Here is a 16084-nt window from a genome sequence, read left to right as displayed (position 1 = left end):
GTGCTCATAAAGTCATTTCCCACACTTGTGGTGGAAATTAGTTTGAGGCAGGTCAGCATCAGTACAGTGATTTCTGGGCATCAATAAAAAGGGTGGCATAAACTGATGCTTCAAGAAGCTGTCTGCAGTCCTGATCTTCTGTGCTGATTATAAATGCTTGACCTACAGATTTTGGTTGAACATAATGCTAGTTGTAGTTGCAGTGGCACAAGGTAACTGCAAGTAAAAGGCTCTGCAAAGCAGATCAAAGCAGAAGAAAACAACAAGTGAAACTGTAGGCCGTCTCTTCAAATATTTTACAATTGACACTTGGATACATTTCACTGGTTAGGGCTGTCACCAAAAGTGAAATACGGAAAACAGAATTGCTCACAAGATTTTGCCAATGCTTGCAGTAAAAAGGAAAAAAAAAAATAACAGAGGGCTGTTTCATTGCAGTGTGAAACTATACCTTGGCTCTTAGGAGAATGGGTAGGTGTGTCCTGAGCCTTCTGCTGTGCTGCAGCATTGCTACTCCCATTCCCTTTCTTCTTTAGAACAGCCTGTGCATTCTGTTCACTGGACAATTTTCCAGCCGTTTTTTTTGTTAGACTGCAAATAAATCATTTGCATTATTTTCAAGATTAGCAATGTTTGATTGTATTTAAACAAGCAGTATATGTGTTTAAATCTATACACGTACATAAAAACATTGAAAATCCAACCTAAAAGGTATACTTCTTTTGGAAAGAAAATATACATTCACCTATATATGTGCATATATGCATACAGGCACACGTACACACTCATATATCAAAATACAAATGACCATTGTAATATTTCACAGGATTTGAACTTCTTCCTGTCCAGTGTTTTTGCAGCTCAGTCTAAGCTATCCCCAAAACGATAATTTTACAACACCTTGGGTAGACATTAAATGTTCCAGTATGCAGAATTCTGAATGACCTATAACAACATTCAAACAATTAGCATTAAAAAAAAGCAATAGAAAAAACAAGCCAATCTTTCATTTGCGAAATAGCTCCAACCACTAACTCAATATTTTGTTAATAACATGTGATAGACAGTCATTCTGAAATATTCTCAGGTTAAAAAGGACAGGTTGACTTTTAATAGCAAGTGTAACAGTTCAACTGAAAAAAATACCATTTCACAAGCATGCGTGCACACACACCAACAAAACCCACCGTGCTGATTTGTAACAAACCTGCTTGTTGTGATATTAACTTCAGGATCAGCTTTTTTTTTTTTGTTGGCAACTCCATTTGACGTCTTCAAAGAAGACTTCGTTATCACTGTTGTGAAGTAAATTCTAACTTAATTATCAGATAAAATGCAGTGCATATCACTAAAAAAAATATCTAGCATATGAAGGTCAGCAATTGAAAATCAGATCGATGCTAAACCTGTAAAACTTACAGCATTTCATATGGATATCAGTAGAGGACAGACTTTTTAAAAACAAAGTCTATGAATTTAATACTATACTAGCATACTAATAATATACTAATTAGTAAAGTATTTAATAGTATACTGTTTTCTAGAGTTAATATTCGCTTACAGGGAAAGAAAGGGGACTTGTATCAATCTATAGTTTTCTTCTAAGGTTTCCCCAGGGAGTTTTTCAGTGCCTGGCTGGCCTGGGACAGCTCAGAAGACTTTTTTGGGAAATAAATAAATATATAATTTATATAATATATAATTTTATACATATATATATATATAAAAATTACCAGTATGTTTTTTTCCTTCTTCTGCCAATTTTTCCTCTTTGGATTCTTCTGTCTGTTCACTGGCAGCCTGGATATCTGTGCTGGAGTTTGTTAACTTGCTGGATGTTCCTGCTGCAGTTGCGGTGGATGGAGATTCCTTCCCAGTGTTTTTTTTTAATGGCTTTGTTTTGCTGGGCACACTTGAGGTTACCGTCAGCACTTTAGGTCTGGCACCTGCTGTTTTTCCTTCATGGTTCTTTAATCCTTTGACACTTCCTGAATTTTTTTGTCCACTTGAAGTGGATGTCTTTTCAGCATCTTGCTTGGCAAGCATGCTTTCAGCCTTTGCATTTCCATTATTTTCTATTTTTGTTTTTATAACAGCTCTAGCCTTTGGTGAAGTAGTTTTTTCCCCAGGTTTTGAATCTTTATTAAGTTTGGAAACTGTTTTTTTGCCATCTTTTCCCTTTACATCCTCATGCTTTGAAGTCTTGCTAGTGGTGTTTCTATTGGTGCTCGATGCATGTCCAGATGCTCCTAATCCATCAGATTTCATTTTATCCCGATTAGTGGGAGAATCTCCCCAGCAACCTTTCTTGCCGTGTTCTGTCCAAGAAGTATTCCTTTTACCAGCAAATTCAGTGATGGATTTATTTAGCTAGAGAAAAAGCATCCGAAAGAAAACAGAAGAAATTTATCACACTAAGCAATGGTAATCTTTAATTTCTGAATCAACTATTTCATAAATAGTACAGGAATCTAAAACAAGCTTCAAAAGTGAAATAATTTTTAAGATCTATATTTTCAGATCAGGTTGCTGCCTTTCAGAGGTTAAAAAAAAAGTCTTCATACAAATTTGTCTGTTTTATGTGTATTACCAGTGCCTGATGATGGAAGCTACTTATGCATATTTTCCAAAGAGGAATAAAGGCTATACATTGCTACAGACATAAGAATTAACTTAAAATTCATGTGTTTCTTTCTTAACCATTACCAAACAGTGTCTCCACTAGAGAAGTGACAGTAATTATCCTCGCTCTCAGGCAAAGCCATTCTGAAAGATGGGAGAATTAAGTACATGAAATGGAATCTTCATGTAATTACACTGTATCCATGACCATCAGATCATATGAAACCCATGCTAGTTTTCTATAAACAGTAATGTAACTTTGAGTGTAAATCTCAACAGAAGCGTTGTTGAGACCAGGGGAACATTTTTTCAGGGCAGGGAGTGAACAGACACGGTGCTGCCATGGCTGTGACAGCAGCAGAGATTCATTAGCTCAGGAGCAAACCATTTGGCCTGGGAAACAGATCAGTTTCATTACGTAGCAACAGGGGAATGTGAGATTCTGAACACAAATTCCTATCTTTTATTTGAGCTTATCTGCATAAAGCCAAGTCCTGAGAGGTTTCAAAATAATGGACATTACTAATTGTGCAGAAACTGAATTTCACCAATGGAATACAAATTCTCCAAAAGGAAAATCTGTTAATTAAGTTAGACAAATAATATTGAATGTAAAACAAATAATGAAAAGAGTTACGTTTTCAAGCTTCTGAGTACTTCTGATATTTGGAGATGAAGTTTACCTGAGAACTAGTGAATACAGGTTTTTTGGCAAGTCTTCTGTCATCACCCTTGTCAAATGCGGCTGGAAGAAGGAAAAGCCCTTTACTGACCATTTAGCAGAAAAGAAAACTGAACAATTCAGACTACACTCACTTGAAATCAGAGAGCAATTCATCCTTACTTTATGAAGGCTAATTTTGGTGACATGGAAAATGTTAAATGGAAAAATATGGTTTTCCGTTTGGAAAGAGAAATGTGATTTCTGTAACATCACATGGCCACAAGCAAGTTGTTTAACCCTTACTGTGGAGATAGAGAAACAGAAAACACACTTTTGTTGATCCAGTCTGACCTCATGTAACGCTTGAAGTGTACTGAGGCCTTACAAAACGTGTACAGAAATTTACAAAAAAGAGAGACTGTCAGAATTAGAGTGACTTTTAAGTGATTTACTGACAGTTATAAAGTATACTATGTAAATAGGAAATTGATTACAGTAAGCTAAATTATATTAATTTTCAACAGTGGCAAAGTCAAATCTGAATGTACACAGTAAGGTCACGGTGCCTCTCTAAATAGCATATAGCTGCATGTCATGAGAGCAATCCCTGTGATTGTCATGTGAAATTTGCAGGCATTGAATGCTTTTTTTTTTTTTTTTTGCCTGTTCTACTCTGGGAGAGAAGCGCTTTTCAATAAAGCTTTTAAATCAATTGAGTTTACAGAATAGAAAAGGATATTTATAGTCATGTAGGCACCCAGAATCGATACGGTTTCCTTTTTTTTTCTTCCCAAATGTTTCAGCTGAAAAAGAGCTTTTAAGTAATGTTACTAAAAATTAATCATTCAGTCCCTCGTGCTCTGATGTATATTTGTACATACACAAAAATGTATCCATGTGTAACAATGAAACAAAAATTCTGTTGAATTCTTATGTAAGGTAACAAAAATATTTTTAACTGTAGTGCTGTAAAAATCATAGAAGAAAAGATATGCTGAAAATGGCACCCCGGGGACCTAATTCTTTTCCAGCAATGACTCTGCACTTTAATACATACTAACATATTAAGATAAAATCCATGCAAACCTGTGCCTAAGAAAGCACAAGACACGTTGTGAATGATAAAACCCACAATATCATCTGTCTTCTTGTGGCATTTTTCCTCCTGTTACAGTGTTCCCACCCATTCTATATAAATGGTTAGGTTAAAATCCTAAAAGACACACCTCCATTGCCAGAAATCTTTAAGACAGAAGTTTATTTAAATCATCTGAGCCCAATTTCACTTGAAGATTAAAATTTGTCTACCAGTATTACGTGATTTTTTTTGCCTGTAATTAAAACCAGATAATTCATGCAGCCCTGCTGTTTACAAATAACATGTATGCTAACTCTGGATTACAATTTAATCTAGAAGAAAGCAAAACAGTATCTGGCAAGATGGAGTTTGGACAACTGAGGCACACCTCAATCTTAAGTGTTTTGTTTCATATTGAAAGCTCTAGTGTAAAACAGTTTGAACATTATTTACAATAAGAGAACAATCATATGAACAAAGCAAACAGACCCTTCTGTTTTCTGAAGCCAGCTCCTTAGCTTCAGACGAACTTCATAATCCAGAAAAAAACAATCACAAATCTGTTTTCTCCAGTAACAGCGAGCTCTTATTTGACTACACCCCAAAATCACGCTCCAAGACTGACGCTGCATCTTTCTCTCAGCATGTTGTAATTCTGGAATAAAATTTTCATCAGCCTATCGGCACGAACAGCTCTGCAGCTCCCACAGCCTAGCTCCTAAAGTCTTTAACAAAAAGAACACTGAAATGTTTACCTTCTTTGAATCAAAAATGCTTTGATTTTAAAGAGCTCTTAAACATTCTTTCCTGTTACAGCATTGTACCGTCAAAGCTAATATTCAGCCGCAGCCCAAACTCCATGGTTGGTTCCGCACCCTCAGGATACTTGTGGGCTTCAAAACAAAGAAACGCACAGAACAAAAACTCCTTTTTGTTGGGAGTGCTGCCTGCTACAATTTTTAGTGAACACTGTGCAGCTCCTTAGGGGCTCCCTGCAGTAGCACACACAATGTCACAATACCAATCAACTGTGAAGGCAAGCTGGCTGCGTTTACTCCCAGAGCCCGAGAGAAGCATTATGCAAGAGACAAGCAAAATTTATACATTATGTAGAATAAGATAAAGGACAGAAACAGAATTCATGGAATGGATCCTCTGTTTTGTGTACATTTAATATTTCCATGGTGCTTATCTCCTTAAAAATGAGACAGATAAGGCTTTTAATCCCACTGCAGTATTTTAAATGATTTAGAGTAGCTGTAAACAAGAGTAGAATCAATCTAGGTATTTCTGCTTCCCAGCATATGCTCTCCTGAAAATAAAAGCAGGGAAGATTTTCTGATTTCTACATTTGAAACTACCTAAGCGTGCTGTTATGCATCTATTCTAACATAACATTTCAGAAACCCATAGGATGACAAACCGTGCTTTAATTTGTATCTGGCTCCACAATATCACCTACATTTTATCTGCTATACAGATTACTAAAAAAATTCGAATGCCAGTTGATGCCAGACATACCTGCTTGTATTTTCTGTTGATGGTCTGGCCGCATCAGCTTCCAGCCTTCTGTGTGACGAACAGCATAAAAAGACTGAACCAGGAAGACCCAGAGCTTATCACGCAGAGCCTGGATCTTGCACGTAAAACCCTGTGTTCAAGTAACAAATCAGCAGCTGGCGAGAGGCATATTGTCATAGCAACCAGTCATTATTCCTTTCAGAATCTACTTACTCCCTAAGCTAGATCAATGATGTCATCACTTTTATTTTATAATGGCCTGGTAGATAGAGATGCTGTTTTTGAAGGATTGTTGCCCACCGTGGTAATTTTTACAGTACTTTGACATCAAATCTCTTCAAGGCAGACTAAAACACTAGAAAACACTACATCCTATTTTTTTCTTCTTTCTTTTCCTTTTTTTTTTTTTTAATGAACCCCTTAATAGTTCTTTACTGTCAGCTGTGTCACAACAAGGTCAAATACTCCAGGGAAAAATAATGTATCTGATTAAATTTTCATTGCTTTTACCAAGATCTATAATAGCACCAGATTGCAGTAATTCATTTTGCATTTATTCTTTGCTTGTAGCATCATTCTGGATTTTAATCAGTATGTCATATTATTCATGAATTATCCCCAGCCAACCACAGTTTAAATATCTTTGTTCATTATTTAGATTGTGGGAATATACATGACATGTTAGACAGAGACTGACAGCTCCCCCCAGTCCAAAAAACACACACTTGGTTGACAGGCACCCCTTGCTTCAGAAGTCTGAAACAAAAAAAATCATAGCTGGGACTTTTACAAAAAGAAAGGTAAAAGATGCACAGTCAAATGATGCTCCCTTACTCTGTAAGTTTCACGTAATGCAACATTTTCATAACATTTCCCTCATGACAAATCTGAGGCAACAGTAAAGATCAGCAGAGCAGTAGTGCCCGTGGGACTTACATTCTCAGTAATACACCTTGTTATTGCCATATATAGTATTTCTCCTTAAAAGAAAAAAGTATTGATGTCCGCTAAATAAATGCCAATATCTTAGGCAGATGACCAGCAGGTCCTTGCATTTATGCAGATGCCTTTCTGCCCAACTGCAGGACTGTGCCACCTGAACTCAAACTACATCATGTAACTGGAATTCTGAAGTGTAAATACCTGAGTACTTTGTTCTACAAACACTGCACGTTGCAAAACCTACCAACTCCTTCACGTCTGCGGAGTCCAACAACGTATCCACAGCTACAAGAAGAAAGCAGCTATTTTCATTATTTGTATTTTTCTCAATTGCATTAAAAATTAGTTCTAGGAGATCAGGTTTGCTGCTCATTGCCTGTGCCTGAGAAAACAACAGAACGCAGATGTTTAAAACAAAAGAATGTACTTTGCATCCACAAAAGCATTACATAGCAGAGAGAATCTGCTGCTGTGTCAGTGCAGGAAGCATTCCAAAAGTTGAGCATTTTCCCATGCATCCATTACATACATGCTCCACTCTGGGCATCTAATGAATAGTGTTGAGACCTCCTGCTAATCCAGAGTTTAGGAACAAACATGCCGTGATGAATTTGTCTCCACAGAAAACTCTAAATTCAAAGACAAAATGTTTTAACATCTCCATATTTATTTTTTTAACCCTTTACACATTTTTTTTTTCCATTGGAGGAATTTACCTGCTATGAACAGGTATTTTCTAACTAGGATCTGTGGCATTGCCAAATTCTTGCAACAAAAAAAATCAGTGGAAGTTTGAGTATGCTACCAATAGTTATTCCTATAAGTACAAGCTGTCAATCCAGGAGCTCGAAGTTCAGGAAGCTTGTGTACATAGTTATCTCCATGCAACACAGAGATTGTCTCACTGAATTCTTCTGTGAACGCTTACTCTAACTGAGGCACACACTCAAAAAAGGTATTAACCCTTAATATGGGTTAACGACACTTAAACTTAGCATTGCCTATTTTTTTCCCCATATAATTGTGTGTTGAAGCAAAAGTTGAACCTGTTCTGATTATTTAGCAGCCTGGCCTAGTGTGATGTCATACAATTTATTTGGAAACAGAGCAACTTGAGGGCACTTTTACCTGCAGCAGAATATAGAAGCCTTCACTTTGTACTACATGTAGAAAGTTTGCCACAATAAAAGTTAAGCATTCTTCTTGTAGCCTAGAGGCCACGGCCACAGCTCTCTCGGTCCACTTCACCTGGGGAAGACTATTGATCAGCCGGTCACTTTCCATCAAAAGTGAAGCAACGTTCTTGTGGTTCTTAAAATAAAAGCAAAAATTAGCCTGTTGTCCAAAGAATTGCTGCTTGTAAGAGAACTTCTGTTCAGTTACTGAATGCTGCACAAGGATCCAGTGATGTGCTCATTTCCTTTTTGAAAACAAATTTGATTTTGATAGCTCTGAAAATGATACATTTAAAATACGAAAATTAATTTCCTACTATCTATTGCTGGTCAGTGCTTTTGTTTTGTTCATGCTTGTATTAAGTATTTATTCACATTTATTTATTAACTGAAGGCAGCTTCCACTGGCTAACACGTGGCTTAATCATCTAATCAAATCAGGGCTTCTCAGGAGGGGCTCCAGCTGAATTTGACTTCTCTCGTCATGGTTTTTCTAACCATTCTAAAATCAAATTCACTTCACTTACCTAAAAAATATCGGTAATTTTCTTACATCTAGTTGGAATCCCATTTTAACATTTCTGTACTTATTGCAGTGCCTTCCCAGAGATTTTCTACTCACTCACCTTTTCTTTGCCTCTCTAAGGCCTGCCCCATATTTATAAGATTTTATGTTCGCAATATTGATAAATGAAAGAATAAAAAAAGTGATACTGTTTAACTGAGTATAACTGTTAAGAAGTTCTACAGCAGAGCACTGTGAGGATTGCAACACTCAGGATAGTTCTTGCAAAATTCACGTTAGACTTCTTTCTTCCTTAAGCAACTTGAAGCATTTTTGTAGATTTTGAGTTCTTAAAAACTTCAGAGTGAGGTATACAAGTTTTTGGATGGGGTCTTAATTGCTCAGAATTAAATGATCACTCAGCAGAACTGTTCTGTGGGCAGATGAGGCTTATTTTTTGTTTGTCCAATTTGTGATTACAGAAGTTCTATAGGCTTCAGTTTATAAAACATTGGTGAGTCTTGCAGAGACTGACCAAAATTTAACTCTCTAGAACAGGAACCCAAATACACTTTAGTCCAGACTCCAAAATCTTCTGGAGGGGCTGGATACACTGCTAGAGTGGTACCCAGTACCACAGTCTATAATTGTTGTGCAAAAGCTGATAGATAAAGACAAATCATGAATTTCAGCACAAACTGCATCCACAGCATCTTGTCTTATTGTAATAGGCACAGAAGGGAAGAAAGACCTGTAGTGGTGTGGGTTCACTTTCATGCTGTCCTGTTACTGTCTCACTGTCTGGAATGGAGCCTAGAGCTGTGTCAGAGTACACTCTAGTCTATGCAATACATTTAAGCTAGTTTAGGGAAGGGTGCAGATCACAATGCACTGATCTACGATCCAGAAAGCTATACTCAAAGCTTCTCAGATACTTACACATTGTATGACATACCACAAAGCCACCTAAATATTGCAGGAAGAACTGAGTGTACTGATCTAATACAGTGCCAAAACACGTGTACTATCTTGAAAGCTATAGCTACTATCTTCATTCTGTTTAAAATCAAAGCATGCTGGTAGAACGACTGCTTTTTATAGCTGTGGATACTCACAGTCTTCTTCAAGTACAGCCATACAGTTTTGAAATCTCTTTTCAGGCTTTCACCTGAATATGCAGTAGCAGTCACCACTTATAGTTGATGTACTGGCCTCAGCACTTGAAGAGGTAAGTTTTCTCTTGCTAAGTCATCCAAAAAGGTCCTGGGAAGCCTTTCATTGAGGGGCAGTTCTTGGCCAGAATTATTTGGCTTACATCTCTTGAATTAGGGAGTATGTTTGGCAGTGTGGGTAGCCATACCTAAGCTAGTTACCTTGGACAACAACAGCCCAGTGACACGAGAATAAAGTCTTAAGCATGAGATATAAAAGCATTCTGAAGACCTCACATACTCAGCTGTCTACTACAAACACAAAACAAAATCATGCTGTGACTGTTATCTGAGCTGCCTACATTCAGCTTTGTGTATGCTAGATCACATTAGTTCACAGCTAGTTCACAATCATGTCTGGCAACAGCAGTACAAATTTACCTGTAGCTCCTCTACTTACTCTTCACATCTGTGTTACGATTCAGTGTATTTATAGGCTAATTACTGGGCCAAATTCCTGTTAAAATAACAGCTCCATTTCAAACAGCTCTGAGGGTAGTTTTATGTATAAACAATAATAAAGTTTGATCAGATCAAGCAGATCAAAATTGGAACAACGTAAATATATGACAAACCATGAATGCTGAGCTGAGGAGACCAATTCTGTACTGTCACCTGTGAAGGTCGGTATACTGTACTGTTACTGTACTTTTGAAAAATCAGTGATTGACTGAAGTATGTGGGGGAAAAAAAAAAGGTTCAGTTTTCCAAACTAGAATATAGGCAAAGAGGAGAAGGCAATCACAGACAGTGCATGCTGCCACCTAACATAATCTTTGATTCAACAATTTGCTGTTGCTCACCCTCTGAATATACAGTGTTGTGCTGAAGTCACAGCAGTGTTTCACAGACTTCTTTCTTATTATTATACTGGGTGTGATTTTCTCTAGATTGAGTTCCATCAAACATAGATTTTAATCTGCAGATGTAGCTGCTGTTTCCTACACTGCTGTTTTACTGGTAACTTCTACTCAGTATAACTGTACTATAGGTCTAAAATACTCCTGAAATTCTCTCTTGAATTACATTGTAAAGCTAAGTACACTGTAAAAAGTAGTACTATGTTTTATATAAAACACACTGTACCCTACTTACCAAAGACTTAATCAACATAACAAGACAGTTGTTCTGCAGTTCAGTAGGTAGAGTGGCAAAACTTCTTTCTGACAAACATTTTGCAAAATGTTTTCCTACCCATCTGTTGAAAAAAAAAAAAAAAGTGTCTTCTTTAGGTAAGCTTGACAATAAGTGTTCTTGTGCAAGTGATTCCACTAAAGTCCTATGAGGAAAAGTGTTTAAAATGTGAACTTCTGTAAGTCAAAATAAACCCAATCTCTTCAAGTACAATAGAAAGCAGAGAAGCAAACAGACAAACAGAACATAAATCATAATTTATCATATTTTAACTTACTTCATGCAGGCAGCATATAGGTGTTCCACTCCCAGTGAGTGAGCAATAGCCATGCATTCTAATACGGGTTGCTGTTTTCCAGGAACAGGCTGAAGTTAAAAAATTATCACAGTTATTGTAGAGAAACTGTATAGAGCTACAAATTCAAATGGAACTAGTGTTAGTTGCTGCAGGTTAATAAAGTAGCACTCAGCTTAATGAGCCTAACACATGAAAATGCTCGACTCTAAGCAGTTTGTTTTTAAACTGCTTTTACTGAACAGGAATAAATTTTAACTATACGTTGACGAAATCTGATACGCAAGTATGTGGTATTTACATATTCCTACTACTGTTCAGAATAATTACATATACAATGGAATGTTTTACATTTTATTCCGTGTAATTTAATGTAGTTTGTGGAGTAGAATACTGCTTTTTATCGGCAGTTTCTATAAATAGGTGGGTGATAACACAGGCCTTACTGCCATCATCAGTCCTTCTGAGTTTAACAGATTCACACATAGGAACACGTTCTGCTGACTTCAGCCAAAACACAAACCACATGGCTGCTAAGTATCTCATCAATATGATCTGTAAGTAATGGAATCAAAATTCTTCCTTTAGGCTTTGTAGTTGACAAAGTAGCATGAGAACTGACGTACCTTTTGGAAAAAATTGCAGTAATCTCTCTTCAAAATGTAGATAGCTACTTCTTTCAACCCATCTAGCCCATACATATCTGCAATGCCCAACATGCGACTAAAGAGAAAGTAAGAACAATGGGAATCAAGCAATCGTTGGGATATATGCATTCTGCTTACAAGACAATTTACATACTAATTTCACCTCTTTGCTTAGTCAGAATTTCTCAGTTCCTGGCTGAGACGGTTTATAAGAACTCACGTTTTCTCTACCTGAAGTGTAACAAGTGAAGAAGGTACTTGTGCCAGTGGAGTTCTGGCATTTCGTAATTTTCCCAAGCACTACGTAAAATGTTAGTGATTACACAGTATCTGAAAACTGTGTCCCTTCCAAATAGTAAAAACCATAGTGCCTACAAAATTAATAGTTTCATATCATAATCAATGCCTGCACTTTATTTTCAATAATCAATTAATTATCTAAATTTTGACATTACAGGGCATATTATTTTAGGTTTTTTTTTTTTTTTTTTTTTTTTTTTTAATATTTAGTGGCAGAGTTCCAAAGCTAACAAACAAATCATTTCAGAAACTAATTCATACATTTCAGAATTTATTTCACTAAAACAGGATTATCATATAATAGCAACATGAAACTGGGTTTAAAAATTACACCAGAAAAAAATGCCAACAGTTATATTGGCATATTTAAGACTACATAGCTGTTACATCAAGTGATGGTTTCAGAATACATTCCAAATATTTGCTATTATTACTATGTTGTAGGTATTGTTCTGAAAGCTAAAAGAAATGTACAAGCAAACACATATTATTCAGCTATAGATCCTCCTGTTTTTCACTGTCTTTGCATACTATTACAAAAGCCTGGTAATAACCTGGTCCACCTTTTCCAGTAGCTGCTGAATAAATAATATTTGTTCAACAGCTATTTTATAGGAATTTCCTCAAATATGTTTAGGTGTAATAATCATTTGCCCTTGACATCTTTGTCTTATTTACAAGATATTTACATCTCTGTATTTATTCTATAAGAGGAAATTTCCTTTAGACTCTTAAACGAGAAATTATGGAACAAGCACATAACACAGTTGGAAGTAATAAAGGTTGACATATACCCAACATCAACTTCATCTGGGAAGTCCAGAATAGCTCCATATATAAAATGCAAGATGACACTCATTTCTATATGGCTTAAGCTGCAAAGAGAAAACATAAAGAAGAAACCCAAACACAAATAGAGATGAAAAACAAGTATAGATAAAACTACATTTCTTCACATAAATTTTTTTTTTTTATCAAAAGGGTGATACATCATCCAGCCATTCTGTGAATGGAAGGTAATGGAATTATCAGGAATCACCTGTTAATATTACATACATTTTCCAGATCACTGCAGTGTAACTATGGACAATATTTTGGTTGAACTCATATTCAGTAGTTTTTTTTATTAGTCTTAAGCAGACTATCTACAAGTAAGATTTGACAATTATCTAAATATTGAGATTATTTTTGCTGATAATATGCAGAAAGGATTTTTTTTTTAAATCTTTCCTAAGTCCTTTACTAGTGGTAATAAGTCAGTTTTTAAGTAGGCATACATTTCACAATTGTTTTATAATGTTTTAAATTCATTACTTTTACAAATATATTTTAGCTTTTCCTGCAGTAAAAATAGAGTCAGTAGTTTTATTACAACACGAGGTAGGAATGTTGTATTTCAAAATATTTAGACAAAGTCTTTACAGCTGGATTCAGATTAAGAAATCTGGAAGTCCTTCACAGAGGTGTGTGTGCAATTTTCAAAACCTGTAAGCTGTGTACATTACTGTAAGTGGAACTTGGAAGTGCAGACTGAGTTAAGATCCCTTACAATGTTAGACATGTTTAAGCAGCAGATATTGCTGACTAAAAAGAAAAGATATAAATGGTGGTAACACACTAGGAAGCACAAACTGACACACATGGCAGCACACACGGTAGCCACAAAATCATGGAACAGATTGGGTTGGAGAGGACCTTAAGGATCACCTAGTTCCAGTCCCCTGCCACAAGCAGTGTTACTACGCACTAATTTCAGAGGTGGGGCACCCACAGCTTTTCTCAGTAACCTGTGCCTCACCACCCTCTGAGAAAAAAATTTCTTCCTAACTTCTAACCTACATCTTCCCTGTTTTAGTTTAAAACCGTTCCCCCTTGTCCTGTTATTATCTGCCCGTGTAAAAAGTTGGTCTCCCTCCTGGAAATAAGCTTTAAGTACTGGAAGGCCACAATGAGGTCTCCCTGGAGTCTTCTCCAAGCTAAACAAGTGCAGATCATCTCTCAATCTTTCTTTATAGGAACATAACTAATGTGGCAACCCTCAGTTTGCAGATACAAAGTCTGAACTATTTCTCCTGCACTGACAGCTCAGTTATTTTCAGCTCTTACACACAATGAACAAGCACAGTATCAAAACTGTACATGATATCATTAATAAACAAATAAACATTAATTAAGAAATAGATATTTTTTGTTTTTACATCGTAAATATGCTTGTACAAACAGCTATGAAGATACACTGTTCATCCAGCTGTGATGCTTTTCAGGACATGTACTACAAATAGACTGAATACTAAAATACACTACAAAAAAAAAAAGTATTGGTACTCTTCTGTTGACAAAAAAGACTTCCCCTGAGCCATCTGACATGTTAAATATACATACATCATTTTCATACCTAAGTCAAAACAGTAGTCAGGAAATGTATCAGGTTGAACAAAAATGTCAGGGCAGATTAACTTTCAGTGCACACCACACTTGCTGTATATTTGCAGTGATTTTCAATTGCATACCTTTGCTCTCACATGGCTTGCAAAGACAACACTTACCCTTGAAGAGTGATGCGCTCTTGGGAGCTTTCAGCCCAACTTCCACTCAGCATAGCAGCAAAGTAACTAGATCTGGCACATAAAATGGCCCTGAGAGAGAACAAAATAAGCATTATTTCACTAGATACAAATACTTATTATGAGACTCTTTGATAACACTGATTTTAACCTTTGCCCTTTATGTATTAAGGTGTCATCTGTATACTGCATGCCTTATCCCTCAGTATATTTAGAATTTTAAAATATACTGAAGAATAAAACAAAAGCACTCTAAATTTCTCTGCTACAACTTCCATCTAGTATGATTGACATCCACTAAGAAGACATCTATTGTCACAAATATTTTCCTTTTATGTAATACAAAGCTGCACATTTATTTCTTCTGTTTTATTGACCAAATAAAGTAAATTATCTTGTTCGTACAGCATCATTTTGGCAAAATGATTATATCCTGAACCTCTGCATAAAATTCTCTTTACACTACAACATGTCTCTCCATTTAAATGAAAAGTATAAGGTTTTTTACTCAAAATAGTCTGGCCACTTACAAGCACATCCTAGAAGTAAAAAAAAAAAAACAACTTAATAACAACATAATCCAACAATATGCCATGTGCTTCCAGCACTATTTGTGAAGAGCTATCTGTTCTGTTTAGACTTACTACCTCATATTGCATATTCAAAAGGCATAACTGGCTATAAAAGGGCTCATCCAATTTACCACTACTTCAAAGGCAATAAAGAAACCCCAGGCCAGCAGTATTTCTCCCTGTATCGGTGTTCAGAGAACAGATGAGGAAACATTTGCAACAGGAGCCTCTTATGGTGGAAGCGAAAGGGCAGAAAGCAAGAGAAGATAATAGATGAGAACTGTTTTATGATTTCAGCCTTCCAGATTTATACCAGTTATAGCACTGGCCTTTATGTATCTATCTGGATTATGGTATCAGTAGAGGATATTCTTGTACGTATGGGTTTTCTTTCCCCAACACTTACTAAGATTCCTGTTATTTATAAAACTCCTATTTGTCATGTACTTCCTGTGGCAGAAAAACCAAGTGTTATGTCTGGCATGAGAATACTTTTTTTTTTTTTTTTTTTTTTTTAACAAACATTTGTTGGCTCTTGAAAGGTTTCATAGCACTTTCATTTTTGCATAGGAAGAAGTAGTAAGAAGAATGCTATTTATGCTTTCTTTTCTAGTCAGATATTCTGCAGTCGCTCATAACTCTCTCTTCTTTCTCCTTTGGGAGCCTCAATATTTAAAATTAGGAACTTCTTGGGCACTCCTCCAATGGTATACTGAGCAATAACAAAAATTAAGCTTTTACAGAATGTATTACATTGCAGTTTAATATGCCCACCTGTAAATGGGTATTATATCACAGCTCTGAGCATGCTATCTTGCTATTGCAAGACACTTCACAGCATCATAGAGATGAAA

At 36.1% G+C, this 16084-nt stretch overlaps 1 protein-coding gene across 1 annotated transcript in view; it reads right to left on the bottom strand.

Annotated features, from left to right (window-relative positions):
• The window catches only part of BTBD8 (BTB domain containing 8), a 34416-nt gene that overhangs the window by 8932 nt on the left and 9400 nt on the right, over positions 1 to 16084 (bottom strand). The window contains exons 5-16 of the mRNA XM_052666524.1: positions 14641 to 14730; positions 12889 to 12969; positions 11774 to 11870; positions 11130 to 11218; positions 10814 to 10916; positions 7956 to 8138; positions 7072 to 7209; positions 5886 to 6015; positions 3306 to 3367; positions 1734 to 2370; positions 1208 to 1295; positions 452 to 591 (exon numbers count right to left, since the gene is read on the bottom strand). Coding sequence (XP_052522484.1) covers positions 452 to 591; positions 1208 to 1295; positions 1734 to 2370; positions 3306 to 3367; positions 5886 to 6015; positions 7072 to 7209; positions 7956 to 8138; positions 10814 to 10916; positions 11130 to 11218; positions 11774 to 11870; positions 12889 to 12969; positions 14641 to 14730 — 1838 coding nt within the window. The remainder of the gene's footprint in view (positions 1 to 451; positions 592 to 1207; positions 1296 to 1733; positions 2371 to 3305; positions 3368 to 5885; positions 6016 to 7071; positions 7210 to 7955; positions 8139 to 10813; positions 10917 to 11129; positions 11219 to 11773; positions 11871 to 12888; positions 12970 to 14640; positions 14731 to 16084) is intronic.

The sequence above is a fragment of the Tympanuchus pallidicinctus genome, unplaced genomic scaffold, assembly GCF_026119805.1.
Source record: "Tympanuchus pallidicinctus isolate F22 unplaced genomic scaffold, pur_lepc_1.0 scaffold7, whole genome shotgun sequence".
Taxonomy (NCBI): domain Eukaryota; kingdom Metazoa; phylum Chordata; class Aves; order Galliformes; family Phasianidae; genus Tympanuchus; species Tympanuchus pallidicinctus.
The sequence above is the reverse complement of the archived record's forward strand: the minus strand, read 5'-3'. Positions and strand labels throughout refer to the sequence as shown.